Source organism: Ctenopharyngodon idella, chromosome 7 (assembly GCF_019924925.1).
Source record: "Ctenopharyngodon idella isolate HZGC_01 chromosome 7, HZGC01, whole genome shotgun sequence".
Lineage (NCBI taxonomy): Eukaryota > Metazoa > Chordata > Actinopteri > Cypriniformes > Xenocyprididae > Ctenopharyngodon > Ctenopharyngodon idella.
Window position 1 is genome coordinate 47,677,523 of NC_067226.1, and position 25,487 is coordinate 47,703,009.

The window sequence follows — 25,487 nt, forward strand, 5'->3', positions numbered from 1 at the left end:
ATTGTAAAGCACTTTGGGTGTACAATAGTACATAGTCAAGCGCTATATAAATGCCTCATTCATGTGCTGGACCAACAAGTTCAATCCACGGTGACTCTACCTCGCAACATATAAGACTTGAAGGATCTGCTGCTAATGTCTTGGTGCCAGATACTACAGGACACCTTCAGAAGTTTTGTGGAGTCCACTGTTTTGGCAGCAAACGGAAGAACAGCAGCTTATTAGGCAGGTGGTTAAAGTTTGGGCTCAGTGTATAGGCAGTAGTCATTGTGCCGTCCCAGTGGCAATTCTTCCAGCATTCCTCCACCTCCACATCTCTTTTGCCAAGCGTCTGGCTGTAACATTCTAACACCACATCATTTCATACTGTACAAGTTTGGCACTGCAATGCGGGGTTAACACCGTGAAAGCGGTGCTAACCCTGCTCCAGAGCAGGGTTTCATAACCCCAGGTAAAATGCAGCGCTAACCCTGCTTCTAAAGTGTGAAATGTTCCTTTACCCAGGGTTAAAAGCGGTGTTTAGAACAACGATAACCCAAGGTTAAATGCACTGTGAAAAGCCCCGTAGAACCTTTAGTTGTGCTCAGAGCTCGAGCCAAGGCTCAGCAAATCAAGTTAATTTGCCATTAACTTAAGACTGGAAGGGCAGGCGAACTTCTGAAAACTTACTTTGAAACGTGCAGCACTCAAATTTACAATTAAATCATAGTCTTTTGAAGTTTAATAAGCAGTTGCATTAAGTTACATCACGATTCCTTTTTCTGTTCCCAATTTAATATCTCCTGAAATAATCAAGTCGTTTCTTGTACCATTTATATATCTTGGTACTAGTTGTACAAGACTTTGTATTTGATACAATTGAATTTAAGTCTATGACCTTTTAAGGACCCACAGGGACCCTGAACCTTGTGTAGTGCGAGCACCACAGCGACTCAGGGAGTGAATCACTGGACCTTGAATAAAGTCCCATAAGAGCTTTCCGAGGGCAAGTAGGTCACCCCATTATTTTAGAGCTTCACAAATGCTTATACAGCAAAAAGACATGTCGCTTGTGCAAAAGCCAAGTAACGGCAAGTTTATCTGTTAATATTCAGTTTTAAAATTACCAAACAAACACAAATTAATTCAGCCGTGAAAAACACAAATCCCTTAAGTTTTTTTTTTTTTTCAAATTAAAACCAACCTGATCATCTTCTCCACCGCCTTCCTCATCATAATAGTAGATGTTGTCCCTTACATCATCTTCAGGAAGGAGAGGTTCTTTTTTGGTGCTACGTTTCCTCCTCAGGAACAAGAGCAGAAGAAGGGCGAGCACTGTAGTATAAGGAACAACTTATTTACCCTAAAGAACTCAGCAGTACAAATAATGAACTAAGAAAGATCAAAAAGGGACTCTAAAAAGATCAAGGAAAATTGGATTGCTATTAATCTTATGGCAGGAGTTCAATTCAAAGAGTGAAATGGCTTAGTAGCATGTGACACGGGTTAGGTGCATGTGACCCCTTTTCTGCAGTATAAAGTATGTACATTAAACTTTCTGTAGGCATACAAAATCTGGAAGACCAACTACATACACAGACACACATATAAATGCATGGGAGAAATTACATACATAGCAGAAGCAAGATTGCTCCCAAGATTCCAAGAACTCCAGGTAGTGGTATTCCTGCTATCTTCTCGTTGTTACATTGGTCAACAACTCCTTCACAGTCACACACAGTTGCTTGAATGGTGTTTTCCTGAGAGAGTCTCTGGTGATCAAAAACTCTCAGGACAACATTGTATTCACCCTCTTTTAATGTAGACTTTGGTTTCAGAACGACACCGGTTGCTAAAATGGGCACATTATAATAGTTAGACATGTATACCAAGCCAGCCAGATATTTCAACATGTAACGTATGAGATTAATTTCTCCTTAAAACATTAGTAATTACTCACATGTTTCATTCATCGTGGCGGACCAATTTTCACTGGTTTCTCCTTGGGTCTCAACAGTAAAGGGACCAGCATAAGGAGGTCCATCTTTGTCTGTTATAGAGAGAAGCACTGGGGCTGAACCACGATTGCAAATCTTTATATTCCCTTCATTAATGACAGGAGCGTTGTCATTTACATCCGACAACTCAATTATCAGGGTTCCAGTGCCTGTCGCTGGAGCATCACCTGAACACAAGCACAGACATTAGAAAAAGGCTATGCTAGCATGATTTCTTCTCTTAAAAAATAAAAAACAAATTACCATCATCCACAGCCAAAATGATAGCTCTGTATTTGCCATCTTTGACACTGGAAGATTCTCTATCCATAAGTTTCCTGACTTTAATCAGTCCAGTGTCTTGATTTACACTCAGCCAGCCTTCAGGATCACTGACAATTTTATACCTGGAAGGAACCAAAACATACAGGTTACAACTAGAAATGTTCAGCAAGAACAACGTAATTAAGTCTTGCCTGGAAGTTTATAATAATTTGAAGTTCACAAGATATACAGGCATGCTGTAGTTTGAATTCTGTGTAGAAGAGGTTTGATATTGGAAGGGATATCGGCCTTGATAGGTAGCGGCTAGACAGTTGCTGAGATAGTTCTCAGTGGTTACAAGTGAGCAACAACAACAACAACAACAACAACAACGGAATTCATGAAGTCCTTCCATGCAAATCTATGCAATTTTTTGTTAGTTACAAGATCTGAATCTCTAAAGAAATCAGCCAAAATCTTTAAATGGAATAATACAATTTTGGTGATTAGATTGTCTGGGAGGAAAAAAACAAACAAAAAAAACTTGCAACATTTCTTACATTATTTTCTGTGGGTTTCCAATGTCTGGATCAGTGGCTGTATAAGTAACCAATTCAGAATCAACCGGTGAATCTTCAGGTTTGTAAATAACCTTCTCCTTTGGATTAAACTCTGGAGGCTCATTCACATCTTCTACATTCACCGTGACTGTGGCAGTGGAAGTGACCAAAGCACCGACGAATGGATCATCGTTCTCAACAATCACAGACAGAATGTATTGCTTGTTCTTCTCAAAGTCCAGAGGCTGAATGGAAAAGAAAGTGTCTTTTACTAAAGTTAAATCATCACAACCAATCGCCTGTGCAAACACATGAGCAACACACAGTACCTTTGCAGTGGTGATGATGCCCTCTAGCCGGCTGGGTCCAGTACTGACACTGAAAAACCCACCCTTGTCACCGCTAATAATCCGATATTTGGTTGACCAGGCGGGAGATCCCTCTTCATCTTCATCAGTAACTGTAAGTTTGGCCACTACAGCCCCTACTTTATTCTCTGGAACAGATACAGTTTGCTAAAACAAAGAGATGTATGGTGCGTACAAGTATTAAAATTAAAACGCTTATATTATCAGGGGTGCACATAAGTGGTACGCAGGTACGCATGCGTGGCAAAAATAAACAATGCGTACCAGAAAACATGGAGGGAAGCGCTTTTGAGTACCAACTTCTTTGAGGACCGGTTCACAGGGACACGTTTACTTACTGGAGTAGGATTTTTCTCCATCTCTGGTAAGATAGCAATCATGATGATAAGTGTGTTCTTTAATTATTAGGTGTGCAACGGATCGCAGTTAATCAAACTAGATAACTCGCGAGCTGTTATCTGTGCGCACAGCCTCACAATCCTGAAACGCTGCTTTGAGGATGTTTCTAATACAGCGGCTATTGGAGTGACAGTAAAAATGACATCTTTCTCTCTTCTGACTGCCCTTATCAATCGCTCTCTATTTTTTCCTCTTTTTGAAAGTTGTGAAAACACAATTGTGGAGTTTTTCTTTTGCTATTTGTGCAAATGGAAACAAAAAATATATTTAATGAACTCTCTCATTCACCGCTATAAAAGTTAACCTAACCATGACGACTTCCGCTTCTGAGAAACCCAGAAATGTGAAAAGGGTCTATTCCTCTTTCGTGTTTACTTGAACAGACACAGACACACAAATTCATGTCAAAATACCCGTCTCGGCAAGTATTCTCTCGGTTATGTCATAAGTGAACAGTTGAGAAAGAAACCGGAAGTGTGTCAGTTATTAGGTCCGTGCTTTCAAGTGACAGCAGCCTAATATTCTTGCTGTTGTCTGCCATTAATTTTAGTAAAATAACATAAAATAAAAAATCATCATCATCTACCATGTTCGAGAGAAAAGAAGACAGTGAGGAGAGCAGTCAGGAGGAAAGTGATGAGGACAGCTTTTAGGATAAGTGTGTCGCATAAAGTGTGAGTACCAAGCAACATCTCCAGGTTCTCCCTTGAGAACCAGACCAAAAAAAAGTTATGTGCACCCCTGTATATTATAACTTTCTGAATATATCAATACACATTACCGAGGTTTCCTCAAACTGAGGTGCGTTATCATTGCTGTCAGTCACAGTAATAACAGCTGTGCCAGTGGTTGGATAACCCTTTCCTTCCATGTCAGTAGCCACAACTGTCAAAGTGTATTTGGACCATTTCTGAAAGGGAAGATGTTTTCAGGTGAGTTTGTTTACATGAAATCATTCTTCATCACTGTGAGATCCATTCATCAGATTTCTCACCTCTCTGTCCAAGCCTAAAGAATTCACACGAATTCCTCCAGTAACAGAGTTGATTTCAAACATGTTTGGTTTTGGCAATTCTGGATCTTGCTTGACAATTGAGTAACTGATCACACCATTGTCAGTCTCTGGATCATCTGCATCAGTGGCTGTGACTGTCATAAACTCATGACCTTCAGTGAGAGAAGAATAAAGACTGATTAGGTGGTACGAGCTGAAGAGACAATTTGGAAAGCAAGAAAAAAAAAAAAAAAAAAAAAAAAAAATGCTAAAAACTATTTCACTGAGAAACTGTACCATACACCTACCTCTATCAGCAGCTTCAGGAACATTTCCATTGAATGGATTTTGTGTAAAAACAGGATGATTATCATTTTGGTCCAGCACATTTACAATAATTTCCATTGGCTTTTCTGCTACATTCACATCAACTCCAGTAGCATGAGCTATAAGCTAAAGACAGGAGAAGAAATACGGGCATGTTAAGAAGCAAATATCTGAGGTGGTTTAAAAACACAATCAAATAAATTAGAGTTGTTTCTTTAGTCCATGTCTGTTAGGTGACACATCAATATGCAAGTTTAGTTGAAGAAAACTGCCTTTAGTTTTAGTAGATATACAAATTACCAAAAATGTATGGTCTCTGCAAACACTAGAAAACTGTGTAAATGCATTTCATCTGACCTTTTTATCTGATTAACTGATGACAGTTTTCAAAGAATTAAGAATGAGCAGATAATCCAACACTGAAATACACTAAGAACGAAATATTGATTTTAAAAGTTAGAGAAACTAAAAATCATCTTACTCTGTATGAAGCTTTTTTTTCTCTGTCGAGTGGCCGAGTCACACGCAGATTTCCTGATAATCTTTCTATAGTGAAAGTCCCCTTAGGGTCCAGATCTGCTCCTTCACCTGTGATATTGTATTGCATCTGAGCTTCATTAGAATAGTCCGACTTTATCTAAAAACAGAAAGAAATAAGAGAACAAAGTCAATAACAGACAAACCTCTTTCTCATTCATCTCATTTTGAACATTCCCTTCATGACTTTCACTCACCTGGACCAGCCACTGTGGGAAAGGACCTCTGCTATTCTCAAGAACATTGAATGGAGGAATAACCCAAGCTCTCTTTGCTCTTTTTGAACCCGTCGAAGACTTTGGAAACATCAGAACCAGATCATCAGAGTGAGATTCCATCTAAAAAATGTCAGTAAAAGGCAATGAGCAAAAACCATTTTTGTTTACAATTTAATACAGCACACAAGCCATCAAATATTTGGATTAATATATTAATATACAGGTGCTGGTCATATAATTAGAATATCATCAAAAAGTTGATTTATTTCACTACTTCCATTCAAAAAGTGAAACTTGTGTATTATATTCATTCATTACACATAGACTGATATATTTCAAATGTTTATTTCTTTTAATTTTGATGATTATAACTGACAACTAAGGAAATTCCCAAATTCAGTATCTCAGAAAATTTGAATATAACTTAAGACCAATACAAAGAAAGGATTTTTAGAAATCTTGGCCAACTGAAAAGTATGAACATGAAAAGTATGAGCATGTACAGCACTCAATACTTAGTTGGGGCTCCTTTTGCCTGAATTACTGCAGCAATGCGGCGTGGCATGGAGTCGATCAGTCTGTGGCACTGCTCAGGTGTTATAAGAGCCCAGGTTGCTCTGATAGTGGCCTTCAGCTCTTCTGCATTGTTGGGTCTGGCATATCGCATCTTCCTCTTCACAATACCCCATAGATTTTCTATGGGGTTAAGGTCAGGCGCGTTTGCTGGCCAATTAAAAACAGGGATACCATGGTCCTTAAACCAGGTACTGGTAGCTTTGGCACTGTGTGCAGGTGCCAAGTCCTGTTGGATAATGAAATCTGCATCTCCATAAAGTTGGTCAGCAGCAGGAAGCATGAAGTGCTCTAAAACTTCCTGGTATACGGCTGCGTTGACCTTGGACCTCAGAAAACACAGTGGACCAACACAAGCAGATGACAAGGCACCCCAAACCATCACTGACTGTGGAAACTTTACACTGGACCTCAAGCAACGTGGATTGTGTGCCTCTCCTCTCTTCCTCCAGACTCTGAGACCCTGATTTCCAAAGGAAATGCAAAATTTACTTTCATCAGAGAACATAACTTTGGAGCACTCAGCAGCAGTCCAGTCCTTTTTGTCTTTTGCGCAGGCGAGACGCTTCTGACGCTGTCTGTTGTTCAAGAGTGGCTTGACACAAGGAATGCGACAGCTGAAACCCATGTCTTGCATATGTCTGTGCGTAGTGGTTCTTGAAGCACTGACTCCAGCTGCAGTCCACTCTTTGTGAATCTCCCCCACATTTTTGAATGGGTTTTGTTTCACAATCCTCTCCAGGGTGCGGTTATCCCTATTGCTTGTACACTTTTTTCTACCACATCTTTTCCTTCCCTTCTTATATTTACAATCCAAACCTAAGATTACCTAAACTTTAATGCTGTTCTATTTTAATCATAAAAGGTAATTCATAAAGTTACTGTTTTGTATTTAGTTGTAAATATGTACAGAATTTGCTAGTCGAATATGCCCATTTAAAGTACCATAGTAAAGCAGCACATATAAAAACTGAAATGTCCAATAGAGGTCAGGCTTGTACTGTACTGACAGCAGTTTCTTGAAGGAACTTGTTTGTACCTGTGGAGAGGAGATGTTCATGACTGTGTCCACATGATGGTCCTCATGATGGTCCACATGATGGTGGACACGCTCAACTCTGACAGAGACCGTGTGCTTCTTGCCACTGGAGTCCCAAGCGTGCACAGAAAACACCTTGTGACCTTCATGAAGAGTGACTTGTCTCTTCAACGTTACAGTCCCATCCGTGTCCACATCAAACCACTCGTCAGAGGACTGAAAGAGCGTTCTTGTTCTTCCATCACAATTACTGAAAGTTACTGAGGAAGGGAAAGGAGAATTAACTTAGACAGGGAAGCAAACTCAAGCTACGACATCAATGTGATGTTTAAAAAGATGACTTTAAAACTTTTCCTTAGGAAAAATAAAGTATAGATTTATATGCTGACATTTGTAGCAGTACAGACTCGAGTTATATTACCGCAAAAGCCTAAATAAGCCTAAAATAAGTCGACCACACCCAAAGTTATACACATTTTCATCCAAAACCATTAAAAACATGTTTTTTTAAAAGTTTTTTAACAGTTATAGCGCCACCTATGGTCCGATCTCCATAAAAATTGGCATGCTTCTTTAGAGTCATATGCTGCATGTGCTCCCTTAATTCCGTGAAGTTCTGAGTTTTCTTTTAGGCTTTTGGGTATTTTTAGCCACGCCCATTTTCTAAATGACCCTGTTATAGCGACCCTAATGGTAAAGTTCAACTTTTTTTTGATAATTATTGATCTAGAGAGTCCAGAGAATTGTCCTGCGCTGATTTTGGTCTGATCGGGCGAAAAACCTAGGACTAGTTCGCAAAAGTAGGTTTTTCAGCTATTCGTGAATAATTAATGAACGATTTGATTGACAGTATTGGTTTTTGAGGCAAAGTTGTTCAGCATGAGGAGATCTATCAAATGATATGCATATTGTGTGAATCTGTGAAACACCATGTGATTACTGAGGCATAAAACTCATTAGCGCCAACTAGTGGCCGATTTCTTTCAAAATTCTTGCAGACCTCTAGGACCATGAGTCGAACATGCCCACCCAGTTTTGTTCCGGTCGGCCTCCATTAACCTTGTCTAGTAGGTGCTCAAACTTCATTGGCCGATGGCAGCCATGTTTTTTGAGATACGTCAATGTGCTAATAGAATGTCATGCCCCCTTGGACCGAGACACTGCATGCCAAATTTCAAGTCAATCGGACTAACGGTTGCATAGTTCCCATTCAGTCGGTCACGTTCGACGTACGTCGGACAGACCGACGAATAGGAATCTCGCTAGAGAGGCCAATCTACTTCGAGTGTAACTACAACGAGCCAATGCACATTGGCATGCAATCATATGCATCAGCTGCTCGCCTCGCAGCGCGGGTATATAACGAGCAGCAGGTGCGTTGCATCTTCAGCTTTTCGCTTCGGAGCCGAACGGTGTTGTTCCTGTTCTCTGCAAGCAAGTGTCTGCTAGAAGACGAGTCAAGCTTTTTGGTTGAACTTCTCTTTTTTTTTTTTCGAGTGCGGGCGAACAGCACAGCAGCGGGGTCGAAGTCCTCTCTTTATTTTCTGTTTTTTGTTTCGTTTGCCGTTATAGAGCAAATAGCTGTTTTGACAGCGTCAGAAGGCTGTTCTCACGGCCGGTACGGTGCGCTTCGAGCGCTGAAAGCCGTTTTTACGGCTGGTAAGAGTGAGCGCCTTCAAAGAGAGAAAGAGCACACGACAGGCTGCACACAATCCCTGTCTGTGTTGCGGCGGCCGTTCCCCTGCGTGCTTCAGCACTCTAAAAGAGTAAAGTCCCTAAAAGAGCTTACACAAATAGAGCTTGCATCTTTTTAAAGATGACATTCTATTTGTGTGTTTCTGGATGCGGTCGTTTCCTGTCCTCACTGACGGCCACGATCACTGTTTCACATGTCTGGGCGCGTGCTGAAACGATGTTCGTGGGTGGTTCATGTTTTCGTATGAGAACATGATCACGTCGACACGCCGGTCGTGACTCTTCTTTCTCCGGGAAGCTTGAGTCCCCTCTGTTGTTGGCCAGCTGCCGCTTGTGTGTAAAAGCACAGCCGCGGGTCTGCCCGACACTCTGGGAGACCGCGGAGATCAGCGAGAGCAAACCTCTCGCTCCTCTGCGTGTCGTGTGCCGTCGAGCTGTCGGGCTGCAGCGCGGGTTGTCACGGCAACCCAGCGCTCGCTCGGCGCTCTAGATGCGCGGTCTCCTTGCCTAATCTCCATTGTAGCGCCCTCTCTGGTGCACCAGAAGAGGTCTACTTTGGTGAAATGGCTTGGGTGTCTTGAGGTTGAGGGGTTCCTTCGGGGAACCAACCCCCTAGGGCCCCTCCCTCTAGCGCATTACATGCTGTGCAGCTTCTGGATTGGATTGCTGGTCCTCTTCATAGGGGAACCTAGCATTCCATTTAGGGCTCCAGCTGAGGGTCAGATGTCGATTGCAGCATCGGAGAGAGGGCTGTTATGCTCTGGAAATGAGGGTGACGCTGCCCACTGTAATGGTGTGTGCTTATGCTGACTCAGATTCAGAGTTTACAGCCATGCTTTCCCGGGTGTTCCGGATGTGCATGAAAAACTTGGCAGTATGGAGCTATATTGGTGCCATAAATATGGAATGCCAAAAGTGCCAAAATCTGCATAAGTTTTTACTCTCTCACTACCCTTATGGGTGGGGTGGCTGTTCACAGACCACACCCACCCTGCATGTGAGGCCAAGGCACTCTTTATGCATGAGGGTAGTTCTGAGCCGGGGTTGAGCTGCGCTTGTTGACTAACCGTGATCAAAGTCACGGCGCAGGCCTTCGGCCAGACGATGTCCACCTCAGTGGTCCAGAAGCGCCCCCCTGGCTTACCTTGCTGAGGTGCAAGAGGTCGTCAAGCTAAACGCTTTCTCGACACTCCCATCTCACAAGGTGGCCTTTTCGGTGACACTGTCGGGGACTGAGCCCAGCAGTTCTCCTCAGTTAGTGGCAGACCGGGGAGCCTCCCCCGACAAACCATTGAGTTCCTCGTGGGCCCTCAGTCTGCTCGTCGCCAAGGGTGTCGTCCCCTGCAGAATAAAAAAAAAAAAACTCCGGCCCAGTCTGCTCTACTGTGTCCGCTGCAGGAAGATGACACCTCCCGTCTCTGCTACTGTTTAAGTGGTTAGTGAAAAATCACCCCTGAGACGGGTGACCCAGAGACGGGTGGGGCTGCTCTCCCCCCCCCGGAGGAGGGCCGGGTGGTAAATCCTGTTGGTTGGGTTTGTTTCTGTTCTCCCGCTGGTCCAACAGCCAGCGGTACCCAAATTTTCAAAAAGAGAGCAGTTCCTCCATCTCTGGGTCTGAAGAGGGCTCGGAGAGCAGTGGGAGGAGAAAAGCCTCACCACTCTCATCCCCCTCTTCCTTCACCAGAGGGCAGCAGCGTGCAGTTGAGAAGGCAGCAAAGCCTCTCCTGCGCCCCCTGCCCAACCGTGGAACCAGGTAGGTGTTGCACAGCACACTCTGACCCCGCTTCGGGCCGCCTCGCAGAGAGAGCCTCCCGAGCTGCGTCCCTGTGTTCCACCTCGCTGCCTCACTGCGGGTACGCCTGCGGTCCCTTTGATCCCGCCTGTACGGTCTCTGTGAGCCTGGTTAGCGCTCCCCAGTCCGTCTCGCTGGCTCATTCGGACCATCGGGCTCGGCTATGCGATTCAGTTCGCCCGGCGTCCCCCCCAAGTTCAGGGGTGTCCACCTCACTGCAGTGAAGGCTGTCGATGCCCGTGTCTTGCGTGCGGAGATCGCGGTCCTACTGGCGAAGGACGCGATAGAGCCGGTCCCTCCAGCCGATATGACGTCAGGGTTCTACAGTCCCTACTTCATTGTACCCAAGAAAAGCGGTGGGTTACGACCGATCCTGGATCTGCGAGTTTTGAATCGGAGCCTTCACAAGCTACCGTTCAAAATGCTCACGCAGAAATGCATTTTCGAGTGCATCCGTCCCCAGGATTGGTTTGCAGCGATCGACCTGAAGGACGTGTACTTTCATGTTCGATTCTTCCGCGACACAGGCCATTCCTGCGTTTTTGCGTTCGAAGGTCAAGCATATCAGTACAGAGTCTTACCCTTCGGGCTGGCCCTGTCTCCCCGCGTCTTCACGAAGGTCGTGGAGGGAGCCCTTGTTCCCATGAGAGAACAGGGTGTTCGCATCCTTAACTATCTCGACGACTGGCTCATTCTGGCACAGTCCCGGGATCAGTGGTGCGAACACAGGGATTTGGTGCTTAGACACCTCAGCCAGTTGGGTCTTCAGGTCAACTGGGAAAAGAGCAAACTCGCCCCGGTGCAGAGGATCTCTTTTCTCGGTATGGAGTTGGATTCGGTCGAACAGATAGCACGCCTCACAGAGGAACGTGCTCAGTCGGTGTTGAACTGCCTGAATACGTTCAACGGCAGGACAGCGGTTCCACTGAAATTTTTTCAGAGGCTCCTGGGGCATATGGCAGCCGCAGCGGCAGTAACCCCGCTCGGTCTGCTTCATATGAGACCGCTTCAACACTGGCTCCACGGCCGGATCCCGAGATGGGCGTGGCAACGCGGCACGTTCCGGGTGGCAATCACTCAGGAGTGCCGCCAAACCTTCAGCCCGTGGTCGGACCCCTTGTTTCTTCGGGCTGGAGTACCCCTAGAGCAGGTGTCCCGGCATGCTGTGGTATTCACGGATGCCTCTGCCACAGGCTGGGGTGCCACGTACAACGGGCATGCAGTGTCAGGGGTTGGACGGGCCCCCATCTGCATTGGCACATCAACTGCCTCGAGTTGCTAGCGGTACGCCTTGCCCTGAGCCGCCTCAAAGGGCCGCTACGGGGCAAGCATGTACTGGTCCGGACGGACAACACTGCGACCGTTGCGTACATCAACCGTCAAGGTGGTCTACGCTCCCGTCGCATGTCGCAACTCGCCCGCCATCTCCTCCTCTGGAGTCAGAAGCATCTGAGGTCGCTTCGTGCCATTCATATTCCCGGTGTGCTCAACCGTGTGGCCCACGAGCTATCACGAGCTGCGCGGCCAGGAGAGTGGCGACTCCACCCCCAGGTGGTCCAGCTGATTTGGAGAGAGTTCGGAGAGGCTCAGGTAGACCTGTTTGCCTCACCAGAAACCTCCCATTGCCGGTTGTTTTACTCCCTGTCCGGGGAACACTCGGAACAGACGCACTGGCGCTCAGCTGGCCCCGGGGCCTTCGCAAATATGCGTTTCCCCCAGTGAGCCTACTTGCACAGACCCTGTGCAAAGTCAGGGAGGACGAGGAGCAGGTTCTGCTAGTTGCGCCCTATTGGCCCAACCGGACCTGGTTCCCAGAACTCTCACTCCTCGCGACAGCCCCTCCCTGGCCCATTCCTCTGAGGAAGGACCTTCTTTCTCAGAGACGGGGCACTCTCTGGCACCCGCGTCCAGACCTCTGGAAACTCCATGTCTGGTCCCTGGACGGGACGCGGAGGTTCTAGGTGACTTACCCCCCGAGGTACTTAACACCATCGCTTCGGCACGTGCTCCGTCTACGAGACGGGCTTACGCCTTGAAGTGGAACCTGTTCGTCGAGTGGTGTTCTTCTCGTCGAGAGGACCCCCGAAGATGCTCGATCGGTGTCGTGCTTTCCTTCTTGCAGCAGGGGTTGGAGCGTAGGCTGTCCCCCTCCACCCTCAAAGTCCATACTGCTGCTATCTCCGCATATCATGACCACATAGATGGCAAATCTGTTGGTCAGCACGACCTGGTCGTCAGGTTCCTTAGGGGGGCGAGGCGGTTAAATCCTCCTCGTCCTCCCTCCATACCCTCTTGGGACCTTGCTCTGGTGCTGAGAGCACTTCAGATTGCTCCCTTTGAGCCCTTGCAATCAGCAGACTTAAAGATTCTGTCTATGAAGACTTTGCTGCTGGTTGCATTGGCCTCCATCAAGAGGGTAGGGGACCTGCAGTCTTTTTCGGTCGACGAATCGTGCCTGGAGTTCGGGCCGGGTGACGGCCATGTGGTACTGAGACCCCGGCCTGGCTTGTGCCCAAGGTTCCTACCACTCCCTTCAGGGACCAGGTAGTGAGCCTGCAAGCGCTGCCCTCGGAGGAGGCAGACCCAGCCCTGGCTTTGCTCTGTCCAGTTCGCGCTTTGCGACTGTACATAGACAGAACTCAAAGCTTCAGGACCTCAGACCAGCTCTTGTCTGTTACGGAGGCCAGCAGAAGGGAAAGGCTGTCTCCAAGCAGAGGATGGCCCACTGGATAGTGGATGCCATCGCCCTGGCTTACCAAGCTCAGGGCGTGCCCTGCCCGCTCAGGTTGCATGCGCACTCCACGAGAGGCGTCGCATCTTCCTGGGCGCTGGCTCGTGGCGCCTCGCTACAGACATCTGTAGAGCTGCGGGCTGGGCGACACCTAACACGTTCGCTAGATTCTATAGCCTTCGTGTCGAGCCGGTCTCCTCCCGTGTTCTCACCTCAGGTCAGAGGCACGGAGAGGCCCCGGCTTAGTGTCGGCTTGCTGCGCTTACATGCGCTTTTTTCTCCAGAGAGTCCCTACAAGGCAGACCCTGTTGAGTCCTCCGATCTCCCTTTGGCAGCCGATGTGGCGGAACGTCTGGCGCTAGGCCTATACTCCGTTGTATCCTTGAGAACCGGGTTTAGGCTGGGTACCATATGTGTGACCCTACTGGGATCCCATATGTCTAGTTCCACGGTTGCTCCTAAACGAAGCCCGTGTCTTTCCCTCTGGGAGAACCCACCTCTCATCGAGTTGGAGTCACCCCAGTTCTTCCATATGTAGTACAGCCTACGGGTTAGTCCATATGTACTTCTCCACTTAACTCCTTCGGGAAGGATGTGGCTTCCGCAGCGTTCCTTTCCCAGCGGAAGGGTACGCTTTCCCAGCGTTATCCAATAGTCTCACTGAATGGGTTTTGGGGAACAGCAGTGATTGACACTCTCTGTGTTAGCCCTGTCCCACCGTCCGTAGGCAAGGGGGTTCAGGTGGCTTACAACAGAGCGCTGGAAGAGGGCAGCCCCTGTGGCGCTTTGGTAGGGATTCCTATTCGTCGGTCTGTCCGACGTACGTCGAACGTGACCGACTGAATGGGAACGTCTCGGTTACAAAGGTAACCCTCGTTCCCTGAAGGAGGGAACGGAGACGTACGTCCCGTCGCCACAGTCGCTGTACCCCGCTGATGCTGCCGCCTATCCGGTTCGGCTCCTCAGCGAAAACCTGAAGATGCAACGCACCTGCTGCTCGTTATATACCCGCGCTGCGAGGCGAGCAGCTGATGCATATGATTGCATGCCAATGTGCATTGGCTCGTTGTAGTTACACTCGAAGTAGATTGGCCTCTCTAGCGAGATTCCTATTCGTCGGTCTGTCCGACGTACGTCTCCGTTCCCTCCTTCAGGGAACGAGGGTTACCTTTGTAACCGAGACGTTACAGCTGTTTTCATGTTTTTTTCAAGTTATAGCGCCACCTAGTGTGCAATCAACACATTTTTTTTTTATCGTGACCAAAGATTGAGCCCCTACACACGGGAACCGAGTTTGGTGCAAATATCTAATTTCTTTCTCGAGCCATTTTAGTAGAAGTGGCTCCGCCCACATCGTACGTTTTGGCGCCCCTTAGCGACCGTGAATCAAAAATTCAACCTTTTTTCGATAATTATTGATATTCACTCCAGAGAACATTTCTGCACTGGATTAGTTCTGATCGGGTCTAAAACCTAGGACTAGTTCACAAAAGTAGGTTTTTCAAAAAAAAAACAAAATACCCGAAAATTTCGCCACAGTGATGAGTGAATCCGAGACGTGCATCTTGTCCGCCTTGAGCCAAGGATTCCAACAATATAAGACACTTGAGCCTAACGGTTCAGGAGTTATGAGCCATTTCGTACTTTTGACCACTGTAGCGCCCCCGTCAGGCTGATCGGGGCGAGCCTTGGTGACGTTGTAGGCGGTATGAGAACTACCAGCCCTCAAAGTTTCAAGTCTCTACGACTTGCGGTTTGGTCTGCCCAATCACTTTTAACGCTTGAACCCCTAATTATTAAACCATCTTTAACCAGCATCGCTTTTCATGGAAACTACCTGATTAGGCAGGGGAATCAATGCATAAAATATAAATGTTTACATTTAATAATAACTGTGGCCAATAAAGTTCAGGGTATGACAAAGCCAAAAATAATTGGGTTCATATTTTAATATTTCAATGATTGAAAAGAAAAAAAGAAAGTGACAAATCTTAAATGATTTGTTGACCCTATTCTCCTGTTTTCACACCCACAGAAACTCACCGAATGAGATCTGAATTTCACAACACCTGCAGAGACTTACTGAAGCATGACATTTATATAGAGACTTTAATTCAACACCTGACCTCACTTCCTGACATATGAGAGAACTAAAATGTGATTTAATTCAACATTTGTGGGGTTCAATCCTAAGTGGAATAGAAAAACATTAGTTTAACCTGCACAAATAAATAAAAACTCCACATTTGCCTTGTCACACCAGAGACTACATAATTAAAAAATTGCCAATATCTTTACGAAGTTAAAGTCTCTAGACCTAATAAAGGGGTAAAGGTGAAGAATCGAAATTAAGTGCTGTAAAACAAAGTTATACTTTTGACGAAACTTGAGGCACAACATTTAAATTTGAGGGGAGACCAGATTTATCGCAGGCATTAGCATAGACCACATATAGGATTTTTGAAAGAGTGTACTTCGCGTTAAAACATTTTAAAAACGCTTCAGTATTGTAGTAAGATTTGTGAAGACTTACCTCTTCCTAGTCTCTTTCCCCTGTGAAGGTGATCTCTGTGCACTGTAAAAACGACTAACTCCGACTCAAACCCAGGTGTACATGTCGACTCCTCCGTATATCCACACGAAAATACCTAGTTTAAAAAAAAAAATTTAACAAATAAAACATTTTATAACAAACCGAAGCCTTTGATGATCGAAACTGCGCAATGGTTTTCGACACCACAAAACAAAAACTTACCTGAAAAAGAAAAACGATCACTCCTAATCCCACAATCCTTACACAAGCCATTCAACACGATAAAATCCACACAAAATCCTTCAGCTTTCCAATCTTTTGAAGTATTTCAAGTGTAGAGCATCTCTTCCTTCCAACCTCTCAGCAGCCGCAAATTGAGGAAAATGATCTTCAGCAGGTAGTTGAGAGCTCTGACGTAAGCAGCCAGGTGACCTCGCCCATCTAGTAATTACCATTTCCAAATATGGGTATGTATGGCCTACACGCAGGTAAAAAAAAAAAGATTTTGGATGTTGCTCATGCTGCTGAACTGAACAACTCCTTTCATGCCTTTTTCACACTGAAAAATCCCCTAGACACCTCCTCTGTCTGCTGCTGTTGATGTTAAAATCGATAAAACAAATGATGAATCTGCTCGTGGATTTAAAGTTTGATAAAACTAAAAGGGAAATTGTTTATAGACTGTCTACAAAATGAAAACAGTAAAATAATACAATACCATGTATGTCAGTGCAGTCTGCTCATACAAATAGTGCTTCTATTCTCAATGAATACCATTGACAAAATGGTCATGTGATGAACAATTTTAGCTTAGGTTTCAGTAAATCATATTGCACAACTTCCATGGCAGCTTACTTATTTCATTGGTATTCCTTGTGATCCTGATGATTTACTTCAAGATTGGTGATACAACGGATATGACTCTCCAAGAGTCTTCCCACACAATGTCGCAATAATAACCTCCCTAACAAGGTCTATAGTGCTTGCTTTGTATTATAGCCTACTACCCAGATTGCATGTAATCCTTGAAACAATGTTGAGTCAGTGTTGATGCGTCAATGCTAAATGCATTGAATTTACATTACAAAGTGATGTTGCTTCAGTATCACTCTTGCACCCTCAGTTAATTTTGAAGCAATGTTGAGATTTCAACCTCAAATCAATGGTAATATTATTGATTCAACATTATAAAGTGATATTTTTTCAAAATCACTTTTGCACCCTCAGTTAATGTTTAAACAATGTTGAGATTTCAAAAAAAAAAATCAATGATAATATCATTGAATCAACATTATGAAGTGATGTTGGTTCAATATCACGTTTGCAGCCGCATTTAATGTTGAAACAATGGTGAATAAAAAATCAACGGTAATGCTATTGAATCAACATTACACTATGATTGATTCTACATCACTGCTGTTGAATCAAGATTGGAATTAATGAAAAATTATCAATGGTAATATTGTTGAATCAGCATTACACTGTGATTGATTATACATCACTGCTGTTGAATCAATATTGAAATTAGCATAAATGATCAATGGTAACGTCAGTGAATCAACATTAAACTGTGGTGTTGATTCTGCATCACTGCTGTTAAATCAATATTGAAATTAAAAATAATCATTAGTAATATTGTATGATCAATGTTAATGTGATGTTGATTTAACTGAAAAGTCAACATAAAATAATGTTCTGAACAACATTAATATTTCAGCTACACTTCAATGGTACGTCAACAAATTTCTGACCATTTCAAAGTTTTGGGAAAACCTTTTAAAACATAAATGACACCTTTCCAGCAGTTGAGTCAGTTTCTTTTATTTGACAGTTTAACACAATCAACAACAAAGAGAGAGAAAATTGAATTCTTTAAGAGTGGGGCAAAAAGGACAAAAGCATTACAACCTTTAAAAATAACATTACTTTCAGAAGTCTTATGTCATCATTACTACAAGTAGTCCAATGGCTCAAGTTTTCAAAATCTGGCTTGCATCAGACTACTGCCTCTTTTCCTTTGGGTTCTCTGAAATCTGAAAAAGAGAGCATGATGAACACCTCTGAACTATGGCCATTACATAAATCTCAGTTCATTTTCTGTGAAACTACATAGCATTCAAGTAACAAGTTTATCTTGTATAATAAAAGCGCTTAGGTTCCCTTTCGAGGGAGCTCGCGCTGCGTCGCCAAGGCAACGCTTTGGGGAATCCCTTCAGCGTAAGCGCTCCTGAAGACGTGTACAACTAGTCCAATCGTGATTGGTGCAACGTCATCCCGTGACGTATGCCGGCGGAACGCGGAAGCTATAAAAGTGTCGTCAAACACAGCTGTTTCAGCTCTCTGATCTTCAGCAAGCGTTCTGTGTCTCTGTCCGTCTTATTTGGTGTTGTTTGTCCCGTAGCAAAAACACATTATATTATTAGAAATGGCGAGTGAAGGGAGTAAGCAAAACTTCAGACCGTGCATTCCTCCCTGCCAGCGTTTCATAACGGAGGGAGATGCACATGAGTTTTGTGTTTACTGCATGGGAGCGGAGCATGCACGATCAGCCTTTGAGGCTGACTGCCCAGCGTGTGAAGCATTCCCTCTAAAATCGCTCCACTCCTGGGTGGCCTTGTTTGCTGAAAGTGGCCAGTTTGGCGTACCTCGTGGCTCAGGTCCTGCGGCTGCTGAGGCAGCTCGGCGTCTGCAGTCGTGGGGTTCGCAGATGGACCTGACGGCGGGGGTTAAAAAACGACTGCGGCCCTTTCTCAGCCCTCAACCGCTGGGCCCAGTACTCAACACCAGGATCCGGAAGCCGGCTCCACGGCTTCTTCCGCCCCATGCGAGCCATTAATGCTGAGTCCATCCGCCTCTGAGGAGGTGGATGTTCTCAGTATTGATTGTGATATGAGTGATTTGGGTGACTCGCCAGCCCAGTCACCACAGTATGAGGAGCTTGTTTCTCGGGCCATGGCGAAATTAAACATCGATTGGCCGGCCAGGAGACAGGAGGAGCGCAGTAAAAGCAAGCTTGATGAGCGCTTCCTCCAGTCAGCACAGCTACCTCCACGTCGGGGCTTGCCGTTCTTCCATCTCCACACTGAGGTGGCAAGATCCTGGAATAAGCCGTATTCATCTAGGCTTTCGAGCCCAACCGTCCATCATTATTCATCTCTGGTGGGGCTCAAACAGAATGGTTATGGGACGATGCCCAGGGTTGAGGAAACCCTGGCGGCATATTTGTCACCTGATGCTGCGTCGTCCCTCAAAGCTCCGACACTGCCCACCAAACCATGCCAAACTACATCATCGTTGGTGGGCAAGGCGTATATGGCAGCAGGTCAGGCCGGTGCCTGTTTACACACTATGGCACTTTTACAAGCCTATCAGGTCGACCTGCTGAGGGAATTGGATGAGGCTGAGGAGGTGCGGCCCGACGATATTAAAGAGCTCCGTCTGGGCTACTGATTTACCTCTCCGTGCCACAAAGGAGACGGCTCGTGCCATCGGCCGCTCCATGGCAGCTTCATTGGCACCTCTGGTTGAACCTCTCAGGCATTAAGGAGAGGGACAGAACTTTCCTCCTTGATGCCCCGCTGTCGCCATCTGGTCTCTTCGGTGACGCCATTTCTACGGTCGTCAAGAGATTTCAGGAGTCAAAAAAACAGGCGGCAGCATTTCAGAGGTTCATCCCGCTGAAATCCAAATCCTAGGGGGCTGCAGCCAAGGAGCAGCCCCGCCCATATATAGAGAGGCCTGTAGAAAATTTAAATCGGTTGAACTCTGCCGCAGACGCGCTTCAGGGCACCAAACCTGCTCCATCGAATGTGGCTGGGGCCAGCCCCGAGAGGCTGGTACCCTTAGTGAATTTCCTTTCAGCAAGGGCTACAGACTTCAGTTCGGATCTCCCCCACCCAGGTTCAACGGAGTTTTGAACACGGTGGTGGGCCCCGAGCAGGCACAAGTGATGGAGGAGGAGGTTCAGTCTCTACTGGTGAAGGGGACCATAGATATCGTCCCCTCCCCAGAGAGAAACACCGGGTTCTACAGCCGGTATTTTATAGCTCCGAAGAAAGATGGAGGATTATGTCCTATTATAGATCTTCGTCCGCTCTCTGAGGAGATTTTGGTTCAAGGTGCTGATGTTGCCTCTCATCGTGAGTCAAATCAGGTCCGAGGACTGGTTTGTCACGATAGACTTAAAGGATGCGTATTTCCACATTTCCATCCTTCCGGGAACACAGGAAGTTCCTGAGGTTCGCTTTCGGGGGCATAGTGTACCAGTATCAGGTCCTTCCATTTGGCCTAGCTCTCTCTCCTCGCACGTTCACAAAGTGCATGGATGGTGCTCTAGCACCCCTCAGGCTTCAGGGAATTCGGGTGCTTAACTATATAGACAACTGGCTGGTATTAGCTCAGTCTCAAGAGCTGGCGGCACAGCATCGAGATGTTGTGCTCGACCATATGAAACGTCTGGGGCTGAGGCTGAATGCAAAAAAGAGCATGCTAACAGTTGTCTCCTGCACGTATTGAGTCGGTTCTAGCAATGGTGTCCAGAATCAAGCTAGGCCAACTCATCACTGTAAAACAGTTTCAGAGACTGTTGGGGCTCATGGCAGCAGCGTCCAACGTGATACCTTTTGGCCTGTTGTACATGAGACCCCTACAGCGGTGGCTTAGGACCAGAGGGTTTTCCCCGAGGGGCAACCCATTTCGTACGATCAAGGTAACGCGCAGATGCCTTCGTTCCTTGGTCATATGGAAGAAACACTGGTTCCTGTCTCAGGGCCCTGTGTTGGGGGCGTCCTGTCATCGCAAGATAATTTCGACAAACGCATCCAGCTCAGGGTGGGGGGCGGTCAATGAAGGCCGCTCTACCTATGGTCTGTGGAGCGAAAGCATCTTTCAAGGCACATAAATTGCCAGGAGATGCTAGCAGTTTGGCTAGCCTTGCGGCATTTTCTCCCAGACCTCAGAGGCAACCATGTCCTAGTCAGAACAGACAATACAGCAGTGGTTGCCTATATAAATCACCAGGGAGGTCTGAGGTCGCGCCCCTTGTGCAAGCTGGCGCATCAGATCCTCCTTTGGTGTCAGGGAAAATTGCTCTCTCTGAGGGCAATGTATATCCCAGGACATCGGCGTCCTGTCGAGGCAGGGGCTGAGGCCCGGGGAGTGGAGACTGCACCCCGAGATGGAGAAAGTTTGGACAGGCGCAGGTGGATCTCTTCGCAAGCCAAGCGAACTCGCACTGTCCTCTGTGGTTCTCCCTTGCTCATCCAGCCCCCCTGGGGCTGGACGCTATGGTACAGCCGTGGCTGAGGCCACGGCTGTACGCATTTCCCCTGATCGCTCTGCTCCCGGGAGTTCTAGAGAGAGTTCGGCAGGATGGGGTCAGACTGTTCCTGGTAGCCACATGCTGGCCAGCCCGAGTGTGGTTCTCGGACATAATAGCTCTCCTCGACGGTCTCCCGTGGGAGATTCCGGTCAGGAGAGATCTCCTGACTCAGGCCGAGGGCTCAATATTTCACCCCTGGCCGGAGATGTGGAAACTTTGGGTCTGGCCCCTGAGGGGGACCAGCTCATAAATGAGGGTCTCTCTGCTGAGGTGGTAGAGACCATACTTAACTCTAGAGCTCCCTCCATGAGGAAACTGTATACTCTCAAGTGAAGGGTATTTTCTATATGGTGTAGGAGGAATCAACTCGAACCAGTTAACTGCCCGGTGGCTTCAGTGCTGGAATTCCTCCAGGACCGCTTTTCGGCTGGTCTTACACCATCTACTTTGAAGGTGCATGTGGTGGCTATATCTGCCTTCCACACACCTTTAGATGGTACATCCCTAGGGAGACACCATCTAATAACTTCTTTCCTCCGTGGAGCTCTGAGGATGAGGCCTACGGCTCAAGTCAGAATTCCCTCCTGGGACCTGACTATCGTTCTAGAAGGGTTATCCTTGGCACCCTTCGAGTCATTGGACACAGCACCTGACAAATTTGTCACACTTAAGTTGACATTTTTGTTGGCTATTACATCCCTCAAAAGAGTTGGGGACTTACAAGCTCTCTCTGTGGCTCCATCTTGCTTGGAGTTTGCCCCTGGCGGCGTCAAAGCTATCCTGCACCCTAGACCGGGTTACGTACCTAAGGTACCCACTAATGTGGCAAGGTCCACAGTCCTCCAGGCCTTTCATCCTCCTCCAACGTCGGCTGAACGCGAGAGGCTGCAATTGCTCTGTGCAGTCAGAGCTCTCCACTGTTATGTCAGGAAGACTTCTCATTGGAGAAAATCAGATCAGTTGTTAGTATGCTTCGGGCCCCCAAAGAAGGGTTGCCCGGCTACTAAACCTACCATCAGCAGGTGGATTGTAGAGGCCATTTCCAGGGCATATGAGGTGCGCAGGTTGCCTTCACCTCTGCCTCTTAGGGCCCATTCCACTCGAAGTATGGCATCGTCCTGTGCACTATGGTCGGGGGCCTCTCTCCAAGATATTTGTGATGCGGCGGGTTGGTCTTCCCCACACACCTTAATTAGATTCTATAGTTTGGAACTATCGGTCACGCCCGGTTCCCAATTTCTTATGTCCTAGTTTGTGCCATTTCTGCTTCACATCAGGACAGGCATTTTGTTAGTATGGCGGTACGCGGGTATTCATTCCCCAAAGCGTTGCCATGGCGACGCAGCGCGAGTTCCCTCGAAAGGGAACATCTCAGGTTACGCACGAGACGCTGCGTCTCCTTGCCATACTTCCTGCATGCCTGTCAACCGCTTGCTTCAGATCAGTAGCTGAAACAGCTGTGTTTGACGGCTCTTTTATAGCTTCCGCGTTCCGCCGGCATACGTCACGGGATGACGTTGCACTAATCACGATTGGACTAGTTGTAGTATGTTGTAGTTGTAGTATGTCTTCAGGAGTGCTTACGCTGAAGGGATTCCCCAAAGCGTTGCCATGGTGACGCAGCATCTCGTTCCCCTCTCAGGGAATCATGGTTACATGCGTAACCTGAGACGTTTTCTTTTAATGAAAATTTCTTTAAAGCTGTAGATTCACCTTGTGTAGAACTTAATCTGTTTAAATATCACAAAATAGCCATGTCAGTCACATTCTCAAACACAAGGTGTAGTTTTTTGTTTTTTTTTTGATTCAGTGGAAACAGAATGGAGATTAGTTATATTCCTCAAATTTAATACAGATTCAGGAATATGAATGATTACCTGGTCAAGCAGAGTTAAGGCACAGGATAGCATCAAGTCCCAGGTCAGGTGATAATCCTATTGACTACAACTCAATATATTATCAATATCACATTTATCAAGAGGGTGCTTCTCATTTTTTTTTTTTATTGTCCATCCTCATCTGCCTTCATTCCTATTAAATAAATCAAGGTACTCTGCAAGCATTGAGTAATAGATGCAATACATGGGCTATGTGTAAAGTATGATATTCTTGCTCAAGTTCATGTCACTTGCACTAATAAATAAATATATCCTAATAAATATAACTAAAGCAAGATGCATGCACTTTTTAAGAATTTAGAAAATGGATGGTTTATTCAAACAAACATTTTTAAATAAAGATATCTCATTAGATTCGGTAACAATAAATCAAATGCAAATAACAAGTACAAAAAACAAACAAACAAACAAAAGAACATAGAAATAATAAGAAAGATGCACCATTGTTTGAAACCCAGAGAAGTCAGGTGGTTCAACAAACAACACACAACTGTATAGGATGCACCTGTGTTTTCTCTCGAATGAGAAGGAATTGATTAGACTACTGAGAAGTGCACATGCAAAAACAAAATGGGCGTTTACCAATTAGTGGCCAATTTCAAACTACAATGGATGTTTTTCAACCATTTTTCAACAGACTTGCTAAAATTATGAAGGCCCACCCCAAACCAAGCCCCCAGTGGATTAGAGCAAATCGGGTAAAAATGTGTGGTTTGAAAACGCCCCACTGGTTGGGAAACACCCATAGTGTTCTGCAGAGATACAGACCTGCAGAATCTTGTGGTCTTCAACTACAAATCACTGTTAGTTCAATATCACTTGTCTCCACCCATGTGTGCTGTTGACTTTCATCAAAATTTCAATGTTGATCCAACATACATTAAACATTGAAATGTCAATCTCAACCAAAATGATGGTTTGGATCAAAACTCAACATTGTATCAATGTCACCACGCAATCTGGGTACTGACCCTAATGAATTTATTAATTTAACGAATTAATTGCGGGTGAGAGAACATCTCGGTTACGTATGTAACCTTAGTTCCCTGAGTAGGAACTACGTCAAAGTGCTGTGGGAACGCCTCTGCATGATTGCGCCGTGAAGCACGTATGAAATCAGTCCAACTGAGTGACGGAACGTCATAGGTGGGTGACGTCACTGACCAGGAAACTATAAAGCATACCCGAAAACCCATTCATTCAGCTTCTTGAAAACTGAAGCAAGTCGCTTACGGGCATGCTGGGAGTATGGCAGGGCGACACAGCGTCTCGTTCCCTACTCAGGGAACTAAGGTTACATACGTAACCGAGACATTCCCTTTCAAGGGAACTTGAGCTGCGTCAAAACGCTGCGGGAACGGGAATACCCACGTTGCCATATGATCAAGTGACCGTCCGTGTGAAATCGATAAGATTATCAAATGCTTTAGAAGTTCATGTTAACTAATGTAGTTAATTAATGTTAACCTTATTCATTTAGTCTTTGTAAAAACAAAATGCAGGTTTCCCAAGTCTTTTGTCAAAAAAAGCAAAAATAACTCTTTCTTATAGATATTATAAGGTCTATTCCACTGTTTATTATTTCTAATCTCCCTCTAATATATACTGTTGAATAATAGTTTGTTTCCTACACACGTTTATCCCTCTTCAGCTTTTCTATCAGGACTCTTCAAACCCAAAGTAAGGACTCACAATGAGCCGTTCTTTTGTGAGAGATTCTGCACCTGCTAAACTCCCATATCTTCATCCTTCTCTCATCATCATCATCATCATCATGACTGTATAAAACATCTGCAGCTGATCATACAGGCCTATCGAGACACATTTTAAGCAGTGACAGACTATATATCTGAAACATTTTTTTATTCTTGTAAAATTATCATGCATGCCGTTTGAATTACATCATAATAACTAGAAAATAGACTTTTAAAAAGTCTTTTAAAAAGTCTCAGCTATAAGGAAATATTAATTTTAAGATATATTTATAGTTTTTTGCACTAGTGACATTAAGATTAGAACATAATGTCCACGTTAACACTTTTGTAAAACTGTAATATTTGTACTAATTGTTACATTCATAATTTTATTAAATTATAATCATTAATGCAAAATATTTCTCCTCATTCATACCTTTTTATTTTACCCAAACAAGTGAATTATATTATTAAATGTGATTTATGCGAAAACAAAAGATGTGTTAAATATTTGAATCTATACTACTATGCACATATCGAAATGATATAGCCTAATATAAATAATAGTC

At 45.3% G+C, this 25,487-nt stretch overlaps 1 protein-coding gene across 30 annotated transcripts in view; it reads right to left on the reverse strand.

Annotated features, from left to right (window-relative positions):
* LOC127516447 (B-cadherin-like) overlaps positions 1 to 25,487 on the reverse strand; it is a 133,631-nt gene that overhangs the window by 35,065 nt on the left and 73,079 nt on the right. For 5 of the 30 annotated variants that reach the window (XM_051901061.1, XM_051901078.1, XM_051901055.1 and 2 more), the window contains 9 exons: positions 4,870 to 5,014; positions 4,562 to 4,734; positions 4,349 to 4,477; positions 3,130 to 3,315; positions 2,801 to 3,045; positions 2,241 to 2,383; positions 1,940 to 2,164; positions 1,613 to 1,831; positions 1,184 to 1,314 (listed from right to left, as the gene is read on the reverse strand). The exons of 1 other annotated variant lie outside the window; for it this stretch is intronic. In XM_051901061.1, the coding sequence (XP_051757021.1) occupies positions 1,184 to 1,314; positions 1,613 to 1,831; positions 1,940 to 2,164; positions 2,241 to 2,383; positions 2,801 to 3,045; positions 3,130 to 3,315; positions 4,349 to 4,477; positions 4,562 to 4,734; positions 4,870 to 5,014 (1,596 nt within the window). Of the gene's footprint in view, positions 1 to 1,183; positions 1,315 to 1,612; positions 1,832 to 1,939; positions 2,165 to 2,240; positions 2,384 to 2,800; positions 3,046 to 3,129; positions 3,316 to 3,432; positions 3,458 to 4,348; positions 4,478 to 4,561; positions 4,735 to 4,869; positions 5,015 to 5,369; positions 5,526 to 5,622; positions 5,764 to 7,255; positions 7,516 to 16,006; positions 16,122 to 16,228; positions 16,485 to 25,487 lie in introns of those variants that run through there. 24 more of the 30 variants (XM_051901059.1, XM_051901080.1, XM_051901072.1 and 21 more) reach the window with 15 other exon arrangements.